Source organism: Taurulus bubalis, assembly GCF_910589615.1.
Source record: "Taurulus bubalis genome assembly, chromosome: 18".
Lineage (NCBI taxonomy): Eukaryota > Metazoa > Chordata > Actinopteri > Perciformes > Cottidae > Taurulus > Taurulus bubalis.
In genome coordinates, this window is record NC_136606.1 from 9,173,726 (window position 1) to 9,187,228 (window position 13,503).

Consider the following 13,503-nt stretch of genomic DNA (forward strand, 5'->3'; position numbering starts at 1 on the left):
TCCGCCAACTTACACCAAAACTCACATTTTGGCCACACGGCAGGTCTGGCTTCACAATCGGACGGTGACGGACTGACGAATATGCGCCGTGCTCTTTTTCACATCGAGCCACAGCGACTAAAGCCCATGAGACTGCAACTCATCCCAGCTGTCCTAGATTCTCTCAAAACAAAACAGAAGCATAGCAGCAAAGGGTCATGGGAGACTTGGCAGGCCAGCTGTGAGACAGGAAGTGTGGACACAAGGGTGACCGGATGATGGGAAAGTGATGCAATCTGACAGAGTGCAGGTTTGACCTCTGAGTTCAGATAACTTATCTTTGCCTTGCATTGATGCATGTAATGCATCTCAATTAAGAGAGTTGAGAACCAATTTAAACTTGAACACTGGAGTTGCTGGAAGAAAATATGATGTTCCCCAACAAAACTGTATTATTCCAGTATCATATTAAAACTGAATTAAGGACAGCCAGGTCTCTAGTGTTTTGGGCTAAGCCTATAGGCTCAAGACTGTGTGAAAACATTTGGTTATCCACCCCTCAGGATCACCCTCAGCAGTTGGGAATGGCCTAAAATAGACTGGTTCATGTCTTTTGAGAATTGCCAGAGGTTTTCTCTCATATCAACAATGAACACCGAAAGTTTAAAGCTTTCTTTTCGGCCAATTTCACAACAAAAGGCTTGCTCTACGGTCAAAACAAATCTGTAAGAAGGGTACACAGATGCATCCATTTGAAATATGCTGTATTGCAATTCAGCCACAAAATGTCTCACGCAAAATCTAGAACGGTCACTTTGACAGTAGCGGCAGTATTTATGCAGGTTAGAGGAATCTCATCCAAACAATATACCGTACTACCTTATTTATTTCTCTAGAGCTGGAAGTACTGAACTGTAAACACAGACTATTCAAATATATAGTATCAATCTTTTATCAAACACCCATATTCTGATAGATTGCACAACCAATCATAACATATCTGTTGCTAAATTTGACAATCATCGTAATAAATAAGGAAACTACACAAGCATAACTGAAAAGTGTTTTCACTTCCCTATTTTCACGAGGCATGAGGCTGGATGCTACTCTCTAGCCCACAGAGAAATGGCATTGGTAAACTGACTTGCTGATTTTGTGGCTTGAAAACAGGACGAGATGTCCTTTTTTGTATCCTGTATTTTGGAATGGTGAGACCAACTCAAATTAAAAGGGATGACACAAACATGAGACAAAAACAGTGGCTTCACGGAGTCTCTTATACAATGCTTGCTGGGAGAAAAAAGACTGATCTTCACAACTAAGTAAATCAGTGATCTGTATCGACCCTTAAAAAAGCCTAATCAAAGTACCGCAATCACACACCACAAGAAATGACATAACCAAAGTGCTTGCAGGAAACATGTTTTAGAACAGGCTATAAATAAGGTCACTGCATTCGTTTTTGCTAAATAAGTCAAAATGAAGCAGGCGCACACAATCTAATTATTACCTTCCAGTATTTACACTAAATGAGTTTCATGTAGTCTACTAGAATTCGCAGCAGCCTGCTAACAAGAACACACTAACGTCTTCTCTGTTAGTAAATACACACCCGAACAAAATACCTCCATGTAAGAAAGGATCCATTTCCTCAGACCCCACGTACATCAGCAGAGCCTATACATCCGCATCCACGCCCTGCTAGTTGCTGGAGTTGCCAGTTGTTGTTCTGGGTGGCCTGTTTGCTTATAGCTAGGTCCAATGATGGCCACATCCAAGCAACCTGGGATCAAGGCAACAGCAAAATAAACCTTCAGGTTACATCACCAACTCTGAGAGCTCCAGGGGGTTTCCCCAATGACCAATCTAAGTTTACAAAGCAGGAGGATTCCTAACATCAAGTACTACAGTACAATACATCTTTGTGGTTTGGTTTTGTGCGGTGTCAGGGAACTTGAACTACTAGGAGCATTAAGGAGTCAGTAAAAGAGATGATCTGGCCCTGCAATGTACTGTAGCCGTACACCTGCTGCAACTGCAGTCTTCTGGAAAAAGGTATTGTTTTAGTCGAAAAGGCAGATCATTTGTAAACCGCAAGATAATAATACCCAGCAACCTGTGTCGGAGAGATGAAATGGATACACTGGCTTCCTCTTAAGTCTTCGAACATCCTGGCAAATATGAGCCCTAGGGTGCTGTCACAATAGGACTAAACAAGCCACTTAGGACAGAAGTCTGGGAGGGCCACGTGTTGGAACTTGCGAGAGCGTCTTGAGAGCGGGAGGCATTCCAGATTGCATGGTGATGCCACAAAAAATCTGGGGTCTGGAAAAAAAATCAACAAGATGTTTGATAGGCGAGATGAGACAAACAACATTTGCCACTCATCCTCACCTCTGTGCTGCCCGACTGAGAAACAGCATACATACAGCAATATGACCAAAGTAGTCTTTCACGGTACGCAATTTTATACCACGGTAACACGACGGTAATTGTTACAATTATCAATTTTATTAAGAAATAGATTTCAATAACCATACCGTATTTCATCACATTGTATTATTTTCTTTTCTCATTTAGAGCTTCCACACAAACAAAACCACTGCCGTGGCAAGTGGCAACACATAAAAACAAAAGACTTAAAATTGTCAGACTAAAATTAAGCGGAAGCTTTAAGGTTTCCAAGAACAATAGTTAAAAATGTTTTTGGTTCTTCATAAAAACCCACTATTAAAGTAAGGAAAAAAAAAAGATTGTAGTTTTACAAATTAAAACAAATCTTATCATCATAATACCCTACCTAAAATCTATTTATTGTTGTAAAAACATCTCCTTCAAACAACTTAAGTTATTCAAGTTTTACATAAATGTGTACATTTGAACACATTATAATAATGTTATAATTTACCTTCACCCAATAGTCCTTTTCACTGAACAGAGCCTGAATGCATCATAATGTATATATAACCTTTAACATAACCTTTGTTCCGTTAGCAGTGATGCCATCGTTACTAGCCCTTCATGTGTCGGTTTACAAAGATGTACCTGTGCCTCTAAACTGTCCTCTCGTCAATAAAGAAATGTACACTTCAAACGAAACATTTTGACATCATTGTATTTTTCGTCATGGATTCACAACCAATTCTGTCATCACAATGAGAGCTGTAGTTAGCGGCGCTGTCACTCCATACGCACTGCAGCTCCTGATGTTTTACATTACCATTAGCATCCGTCATGATTTTCGCTCTGAGAGGCTAAAAAGTCAACCTAATCCCTACTGTAAATGAAACGCCTATGAAAAGAGAGATATACAGATGTAGCTTTATGCTTAGAGTGGCATTCCTTAATATTTCAGTTCTGGTGAATTTGTAATTTCTATTTGAGTGAAAACTTTGTAAATGTGCTTTAGGCTGAGTCCCATCCTGTATGATTTAGTGAAAGTGATTTTTGATAAATAAAAAGCTGTCGACAATCAGCTCACATAAAAAGTGATCGCACCTTATTTTCAGAATTTAAAAATGTTTCCTAAATGTTGGCTGCAGCTGGTAATATGTACTTTAATAAGCTTTGTATGATGGATGGATGGATGGATAGAGATATATATATATATATATATATATATATATATATATATATATATATATATATATATATATACATACATACATACATGAGTGCAGTTGCACTCTTTTTCACACTGCCAAACCCTCAAAAAGAAAACACCAAACCATATTGAAACTGCACACTTTTTTCCTCCGACATGAGTAAGTCAAATCACTCACTCCATATGAGAAATGATAGCAGATATTCTAACCGCACATAACCTAGACCGTAAAGTTTTGCAGAAGTGAGGAGAAATGTCATAACAACAAACGCCAACAACTGTGCAGGGTTTGATAGCTTTGCTTTAGTGTGCTGTAATAGTTGAGCAGAGCTTGTTTGTGTTCTCGAGTCAACTCGATCTACTCAATGTGACCGTGGTTAACACACAGAATGTACCTTTCTTATTGACTGCGCAAACATACCTACATGCATGAGCAGTCAGAGTGAACCATGTCAGACAGAAAAAGGTGCAATTGGGGAAAAAATAAAAAAGAGGAAATGGAAGAGAGCATATGCAATAACTTATAACAAAAGAGAAGCGACGCAGTTACAAAAAGAAGAAAAAAATCCCATACTTCTCAACTTCAATAGAAACCTAAAGCCACTTAATACATTAGATTCCTGAGCTTGTCATCTGACCAGGGGAATTTTCAGCCACATTACATTTTTGGCTATCACAAAATTGCACAGTTGGTATTTTCCCCGAGGCTGTGAGGACACAGATTTGGCTGCTTGAGGCTACTGGTAGCACATAGCAGGCACTGAGAAAGAGGCAGGGGCAGGAAAGGGACCGCTCCATCGCATATCCATAAGATTATACTGTCATAACATCAAGGAAAAAGCATTGTCAGAGGGTATCTGAGTCAACGGGAGCTATAAATATGACACATTAAGTAAAGAGGGCCACATCACTGTAGTATCAACATGCATAGCTGAATACTGAAAGCATGCATGCAAGGACTGCATGACCTGGCATTGGATGGACGCAAACGGTCTCTTTGAGTCTCCTAATAGCCATTTTCATGTTACTTACAAATTAGCCTCAATTCTCAAGAGAATATATCAGCCTTCAAGCAAATTGTGGTAGTTAGCAGGTCTCCGCCATCTTTCTCCCTACGAACATCACCTATCCTCCCTCTGAGAACAGAGCAACGGCAGGCCAAATGTCTCTCCCCCCCTCTCACCTCCCTGAAACCTTAATGAGAGACTGTGAAGAGGCCTGTCTGTGTGACAATAATTACAGAAACTATACTATTCAGCAGCTGCAAAGAAACCCCTTGGCGTTTGGAAAGACACACATGCTACACCCTTAAATCATGCACATCTAACTCACCACATATCTCAAAATTAATATCTGTGAGATGAAACACTCAAGCCATATTAATCTCCAGATTGGTTTCACAGCACTGTTGAACAAGTATTGTAACAGGCCACACAAACACACGAGCTTGCCAACAACTATACAGCCTTATCGCCCATTGTGCCGCTGAAGCGTGACATTTAGTCTGGCTTTGGTTGTGTGAGGTAGCTACAATGTTAGGAGCTATGCAAAGGGAGCAATTATCTAACATTTTGCTCCGAAACAGAAATGGTTTCACTTGCACAGTGCATTTGCCTACATATTAATTGGCTCCCTAGGTAGATGAAATTTAACAGACATGTTTATTCTAGTATGCAGTTGTCAGCTCCTGTTTTTGAATTGGAAGCTGACTGTGTCCATTGACAGAATATTAACTCATTTAGCACTTAAAAATATATTCCCTGGTGCCAGCTTCTCCAATGTTAAGATGTGCTAGGTTTTCTCTGGTTTATACCGTTGTAAACATAATACATTTGAGTGTTGGACAGTTCAGCCAAAACAAGATATCTTAAGCCATCAGTCTGGTAAACTGGGGACATCTTTCACGTCATAAGCCAAATTATTACTCAATGAATTGGCAAAAATAAATATATAGATAAATGAGCAATGAGAGCAATCCCTAATTGAAATTAATTATCCAAATGCCATACCAGTAGGCAAATAAGAGGCTGAGTGTAACGCCACAAGCACAGGCAACAAGAGCAACGTTACAGGGAATCATAAGTGAATTATAGGGAATGCCTCCATCGTGACAATGACCAAGCTGGGTTCAATCACTGCACAGCAACTTAAACTCGAGCATTACTTAACGTTAAATAAAAGAATATAAACAATGGGACTCAGAGGCTGCAGTAAATTGGGAGATGCTACGTGAACCGTTTGCTGTGGCCACCGTTGAGGCGTCCTCCCCGTTTACAATCTCAGAAATAAAAGCGTCAACGTGGTGCCAGCACGAAATAAAGAGAAGCTCCACTGAAGAAGCTTGTGCCGCAGTGTTATCTGTGCTTTTTTTTATCTCGTAACTTAAGCTTGAAAAAGTGTACCGCGCTATCTAACTTGGCGAGCGTTATCCTGGCAAAGCAATCTCACCAAAATGCCCGTAACGGTGACAAATATCTCGGTTACAGCGAAACCACCAGCCAGCCAGCTGGGTGACCGTACGTTGGCCATGTTGGCAGGGACAGGCTGTTTTTTGTGTCTGGGTTACGGTTAACGGTTAGCTGTTAGCCGACGTGACTTAAAACGTTACTCGGTGAACCCGAGGATAGCAGGAGCTAGCCTGTAACGGTTAACCTAGCTCTCGTGAGAAACGGTAGTGTGGTCCCTTCACCGTCAGCTCACAATCACACCGTGTCTTACCTGCTTGCTGATGACCACCTCTTCTTCTCTCCTTTAAGAAATATTCAATGTCTGGGAGCGTCACGCAAATGATAACGAGAATCCTCGCTAGCGGCCAGTTATTTTTTTTCTCCGACCAGCTAGCCTAGCCGATGAGACGATGTGCCCCGTTGGAATAGCATTTCTATATCAAAGCATGTCATTGCTGGGTAGCAAAGCTAGGCTAGCTAACAGCAGCCTCACAAGCTGTTCGGATTCCAGGTTCCGCCCACCTGCGTCCGATTGGCTGTGGAGAAATCGACTCTGCGGTGATTGGACCGCAGCGCTGTCACTCCATACGCACTGCAGCTCCTGATGTTCTACATTACCATTAGCATCCGTCATGATTTTCGCTCTGAGAGGCTAAAAAGTCAACCTAATCCCTACTGTAAATGAAACGCCTATGAAAAGAGAGATATACAGATGTAGCTTTATGCTTAAAGTGGCATTCCTTAATATTTCAGTTCTGGTGAATTTGTAATTTCTATTTGAGTGAAAACTTTGTAAATGTGCTTTAGGCTGAGTCCCATCCTGTATGATTTAGTGAAAGTGATTTTTGATAAATAAAAAGCTGTCGACAATCAGCTCACATAAAAAGTGATCGCACCTTATTTTCAGAATTTAAAAATGTTTCCTAAATGTTGGCTGCAGCTGGTAATATGTACTTTAATAAGCTTTGTATGATGGATGGATGGATGGATATATATATATATATATATATATATATATATATATATATATATATATATATATATATATATATATATATATATATATATATATATATATATATATATATATATATATATATATATATATATATACATTTAATAGTTAAAAAGCCCTAGTGTTTTTGAGCCTTTCATCCAAAAAAATGATTAGTCATCTACTGTGCAGCATTAATAAAGGCACTCACACACATACACACAATAACTCATCATATAATTCCATTTAGGTCTCTCCTGGGAAATGAAACCTCTAATAAACATGCCTGTGCTGAAGCGGGTTGCAGAGTAATTTGGAAGGTTGTGCAGCATGCTGCAGGATGCAATCTGTTTCCTGCTCAAACAGATGGGCCTGCTCTACATGTATTCTGCTTTCACCCAAATCCCATCTCAAAACAAGCCAATGATACAACACACATAATGGAGACAAACCCCACTTTATCTCAGTTTATTCACATGTTTTAGTTGGATAAATAAACTTTTGTTGTGGACCAGAGTGTTTTAAAAGAAAATGTGACATGGCAGGCAAAGACAATTTCTCATTGTTATGTGTTTATGATTGTTCTTCAATTTTTGGTTGTAAACTAATTGAGCTTGTTTATCATTTTAGTGATAGTAGAGTATCATCACAGAATGATTTATTGTGAGCAACACTTCTGCTTTGTGTGTGGTTATAACCACAATGCTGATTATTTAAATAGAAACATGATAAACATTCAACAAAGTGTCATACAGTTATAACCCTTTATCAGGTCATGAAGTTGTCCAATAATTCTACTTCTGCTCACTAAATACGCAGGGTGTGTTCGAAGTGTGTGATGTCATGTGTTTGAGTTGTTTTGATTTAATAACTGTCCTTAGCTAATACTTATTAACCAGTGGATAACTACCACCATCATGATTTACTGTAACGTTCCACTCCAGCTAACTCTGACTAAGTGATGGAGTGGGTTGTGAATGCCACCTGCTGGGCTCTTTGTGAAACATCCCTGGTGTGTCAGTTTTGAACCGCAACGTGTCCACTTTCATCTGCCCTGCATCATCATTATGTCTTTATCTCACTCCATCACTGTTGCTTTGTCTTGGGGAAATCACAGAGGCGGACTGCCTCGGCTTGGTTCTCTATACAGAGAAAGGATATTACTGGTGAACCACTGAATTGTCCACTAGAAAAACAACTCTGATGGTCTCATGTTGTTAAAGGGGAGTAATTCAATTCAGTGCACCTGCCTCTGGGCATTAGTTTGATTTACGTCTGAAAGTAAACAGAAGCAGCGCCCAGGGATGTAATCACTGGTGTTAAATATCAAGTGGCTGCTGGTGCCAGAACTTACGTGACAGGCAGAGAGAAAGCACTGAAAGGTATAGCTTGGGCAGAACATAAGGTTAGATTTTCAATAAACCATATACCCACCCCTGTTCATATGCTGTTTCCTCATTCTATTTGAGAACATTACATATCTTGGCAAGCAACAGAATAAGGCTAAGAAAAGCAATACCAGTTATTTTATGAAACATGGATGGTATTTATTTTTATTCTTTCATTCCTGTAGCCCAGTATGTAGTATGAATGACTTCTGGGCTGACATTTACACAGTGTGACAACTGTGGCAGTGTGACAATAGAGGGATACACCACACCTTGTTGATGGTATTACTATAAAAGGTGCATATCATTAAAATGAGCATCTTACACCGCCACTCACAAGACCAGATTCAATATGGTTCAGAATGTTGGAGCAAAATTAAATCACAAAAATGAAACTGGCTCTTTTTTTTTTTTCTTCTTCTTCTTTTTCTTCTGACATTTTGGTCTTGGACACAAAACATTAAAGCTATCAGGGGGACATAGTCACCATCTTACATTTGTCTTTTATTTCACACACAAATATTAAGACATTAGTTACACAACTGGCACCCTTCCAACAACACAGCAATACAAAATCATTAGATGGAGATCCAGACATTCTTTAAATTGCACAACCAAGCAACATTGTAAACAAATAGACTGACATATCAAAACTCATTTGATGGGTGAGTCTAGGATCTCTTGATAATCCTGCCGAATGGCCCTGCTCACCCTGTACAGCTTGACTCCCGTCAGGGTGAACACGCTGACCATGATGACCAGGCCTCCGATGATGTCGTAGACAGACGGGATCATCCTCAGAACAATGAGCTGGAGGAACATGGCCACCACGATCTCTAGGTGCTGCACTGTACTAACTAAGGCTGGATGAAACTTGTTTAGAGCGTAGTAGACTCCGAGGAACGCCACAGTGGAGCAGATGCAGATCCCAATCAAATAGCCCCAGGTCTCTGCATCCAGAGGAATGATGGGCTCCTGCATGACGAACATGGTGGAGGCCCCCCACACCGTGCCCGTCCAGCCGAAGGTAAAGAGTGCCGTCCACATGCTGACCCGCTCCTTAATGGCTCTATAGACGATCATGGAGAGGGCAGCGGTCAAACCAGCCATCACTGTCATTGTGTAGCCAAAAGCCTCCTTCCAAAACCCCAGCCTGGACTTCTCCTCGTCTGCCACATTTGGCACCATGACCAGACATAGACCGAACACGCTTCCCACCACCGTGACCACATCGGTGTAGCCCAGCCTCTCATCCAGCAACAGGAAGGCCAGTATTGCACTGAAGACGGTGGTAGAGGCACGCCACATGAGGGTGCCATTACTGGGTGGTACTATAGCAAAAGAGGTGTAAGCGCAGGTGATAGAGATCACATTGCACACACCGTAGAAGAAGAGACGCAGCCGGTAGCCCTTAGGGCCAAAAGGGGCCTCGTGGTAGTAGAAGACCACCAGGATAGACAGCACCTGGATGACGGAGCGGATGAAGAGAAGCTCGAGGGAGGGCACTTTAGAGCGGTCGGCTGCTAAACGAGTAATGAGCGCCACACAACCATGAGCCACTGCTGCCCCAAACAAAGCCATCCAGGTCACCTTGGAGGCCAGCACATTCGCCTCTCCGAAGCTGGCCAGCTGGCCCCCAACCCCCTTGTCTTTTTGCACACTTGGCTGCTTAGGCTGGGTCTCCATGGTTCCAAACAAAGTCCTGCTACCTTTGGTCTCCGACACCAGTTTCTTTCCCACATTAGCCTCCGCGAAGGCGCCGAACTCCTCAAAAGAGGGTGCATCGTCATACCCTTCATCGCCAGGCTGGGGGAAGTGGGTGGCATATTTCACCGTCACTGTGTTCGGGTGAATCTTTACCCGCTTTTTTGATCCATACTGCAGCGAGGATGAAGATCCATCCATGTTTCCTTATGCTGATGGAGTATAATCTGAAAAATGACACACAAATCATTGCAATGTTAGCATGTGACTCGTTGGGATGAAAATGTGTTGGAAATAATAATCAATAACAGTTTGCCCTGTGGTCTGATTTAATTTCCTTAATCAGTCAAAACAGCATTCTGAAACAGAGAGAAATGTAATTCACAACTTGTTTTCTCAGTATCCACCCCAAACACACACACACGCGCACACACACACGCACACACACACGTGCACGCATGCATGCACGCATGCATGCATGCAGACAGATAAAGCTCTCACTCACTGTATCACCCCTATCTCACTTACCTTTTACTCTGCCGCCTTACACTTGTGTTGTGGTACTTCTATAAATATCCCGTGAGCTCAAATAAGCCAAGCAGCAAACACTCTGAGGCTGATGCAGTCTGATGGGGATGGAATTACATAACGGGAAACCACAGAGGGGACGATGCATGAATATGGGACACTTATGAGATGAATGGAGTTGCACACCATAAATTATCAAAACCCTGGAACAAGGACTGTGAAAGGGTTAAATGGGCTGCGTAGTTTCATTTTCTGTTTCAGCAGTGAGGGATGTTGGATTTTTGCCTTACAACAGCAATGGGATTTTGTTTAAGGGTGAAATGAGCAAATGAATGTTGTAATGCAATCAACACACACACACACACACACACACACACACACACACACACACACACACACACACACACACACACACACACGTATATATATAGTATGAAATAAATAAAAATCCTGTAGATATCAGGAACAAATACAATTTAAAAATATGTTCTATATTATTATAACTACATTAATTGTGTCAATCCCCGAAGACACAGCATATAAAACCACAAGGGGGCAGATAGATACTCCTTTTTGCCTTCTCTCTCCTCTTAAATGCAATTGCTCCTCCTTATGGAAACGTACATGAATAAAACTTAATCTAATAATAAATGATTGTAGTATCATGTCAAGTCGAGGGATAATGATACAAAAATGAACATTTCATCTTAAATAAAAAATAAAATAAATCTCAAGTGCTGTGAGCACTTTAAGCCAATTTAAGGATGGCTTGATTAAATATTATTTCCAGAAATTTGAGACAGGAAATCACGAACGAAAATCATGATTTCTTCTTCGATTAGAATTTGATAAACGCAATATATTGCAAGACATGCTAATTATTAAAATATATTTTAATTTCGGTTCAAAGAGCCTCCAACCTCTGACAAATGCTTATCAATGGACATTTTTTAAGAACGGTCCTATGAGGCGTCTGCATAGTAGGCTATCTGCGTGCAGTAAGAAAAACACAATATCGCCTTACCTCTTGTTGTTCGAATAGTTCCTATTGATGCATAAACCCGGGGTTGTATCATAAATGAAGACCTTGTTTAATCTCTTGATCCTTACATTTGGCCAACTGCCATTTCCCCATCTTCCCCTTCGAGTGGAGCGCCTCTTGAAGATGCGTGCTGCTTATGTGTTCTCCACTGTGCCGATGGACGCCGCCTCTCTGCTGCTGCTGCTGCTGCTGAAGCGGCTGTTGAGTGCGATGATGATGATGAGGATGGTGATGATGAAGCTGAAGCGGGCTTGGAAAGCTGTCACTGTCACAGGCTATGGGTTCTCCTCCTTATCCTCCTCCCCAAGACTGCTTCCTGCTCATTCGTCATCTCTCAGGAGGGAAAAGGGATGTGCGTTGGCCAGCCATCATCATCATCATCTTCATCATCATCATGGTCATAAGATTAAATCATATCTAATTTAGGAGGAAGATTTGATTTATCAATTTGAAATAATTGCACTGCGATGAAAGAAATAAAAGCTTTTATCTCCATCTTCCTCCCACATCAGCTGTACATGACATATAGGTTTCCTGTTTAAAAGGGTGTATCCCCTGCTAGATTGCTGTTTTTCTTGTCTTATTTGCAACAATTTAGTTTACCCCCACAATTGCAAATATAAAAGATACTGGTTGAAGTTGAATATTTCTTTTATTTGCAGCTTGAAGTGATTGGGATTCCCATAACCTTCTCTGGGACCCTCTCATTTGCTTCAAGAAGAGTCTCATGAGACCACTAGTTGTCCCTTGTGTGCGGCGGTTATTTCTCTATACTTATTCCAAACAGCCAAGAACAGTGTCTGTTTTAAGGACCATTGCTTTTAACCATCACTTTCTAAATACAGTGATCTATTTAATGGACGTAAAACAACCTCAAAGTAAAGGGGGAGGTTGCACATGCGGACTGTGGCTTGATGAAAGGCAGCCCAAACATACATAGTCACTTAAAGATGGGGGACGTTGAAAGCACTAAAATTAGATTGTTGAGTTTACCCCTCAGGCAATGCAACAGGAACCTCGGCTTGTAATTCAGACCATGCTGCCACTAGCTGGAGTGCTGTGACTTGATTTGGCTCAGAGCACTGAGGAAGGTGATTTGTGATGTTTTGGCAATTAACTCTGTGTCAACATTTACATTGAGCTATTTACAGCGAGTCAGATGGCAGGGGATATAAACTTAGAGCAACACCATTGACCTACTTGGGGTGCAATAATTATCATGACTTGTTTCATCATCTTATGAACATAGTCAACGTTGCAGATGATGGATTTTTTTATTTTATTATTAGCATATAACTATCTGGGCTTGTCATATTTATGTGTCATTCTGAATAATTCAAACATCGATGAATAATTTAAGCATGCCATGAAAGTGTTATTCTTTTCACATTTAACTTTTGGAAAGAACACATATTTCCCAAAACCTCAAACAACGTCCTTTCTGTAATATTTCTTGGTTTTGAATAAGTTAACGTCTCAATTTTTCCACAACACACAATGTTCAAAATGACTTCTAAGGTGTGTCTGAAGCTGTCACTGCAGGGTCTGAGTCACAGGATTAAGTTGAGGGACGATTGAAACGGCATGAACTGTAAACGGCTCATCAATGAAACTGGGAAGCAATGAGTCCTTTCATTTGACCATCACGGTACTAAATTACTACATAATAATTAATGGATAGTTCTTATGATGAACTAATTAACTTAATTCAGACTGTTCAAAAGAGTTCAATGAAGTGATAAGCTGGATAGTTTGTTATGATCTTACTTCACAGGGGAATGAATCTGCTCTATTAAATATCTCTAAAGAGATAGCAA

General features: G+C 40.8%; 1 protein-coding gene across 1 annotated transcript; it reads right to left on the reverse strand.

Annotated features, from left to right (window-relative positions):
• Positions 1–9,066: 9,066 nt before the first annotated feature.
• On the reverse strand, positions 9,067–10,317 carry slc35g2b (solute carrier family 35 member G2b; the record flags this gene model as incomplete). Its single annotated transcript, XM_079234098.1, has 1 exon — positions 9,067–10,317. One exon carries the CDS (start codon positions 10,315–10,317, stop codon positions 9,067–9,069), a length of 1,251 nt encoding a protein of 416 aa, XP_079090224.1.
• Between the last annotated feature and the right edge of the window lie 3,186 nt (positions 10,318–13,503).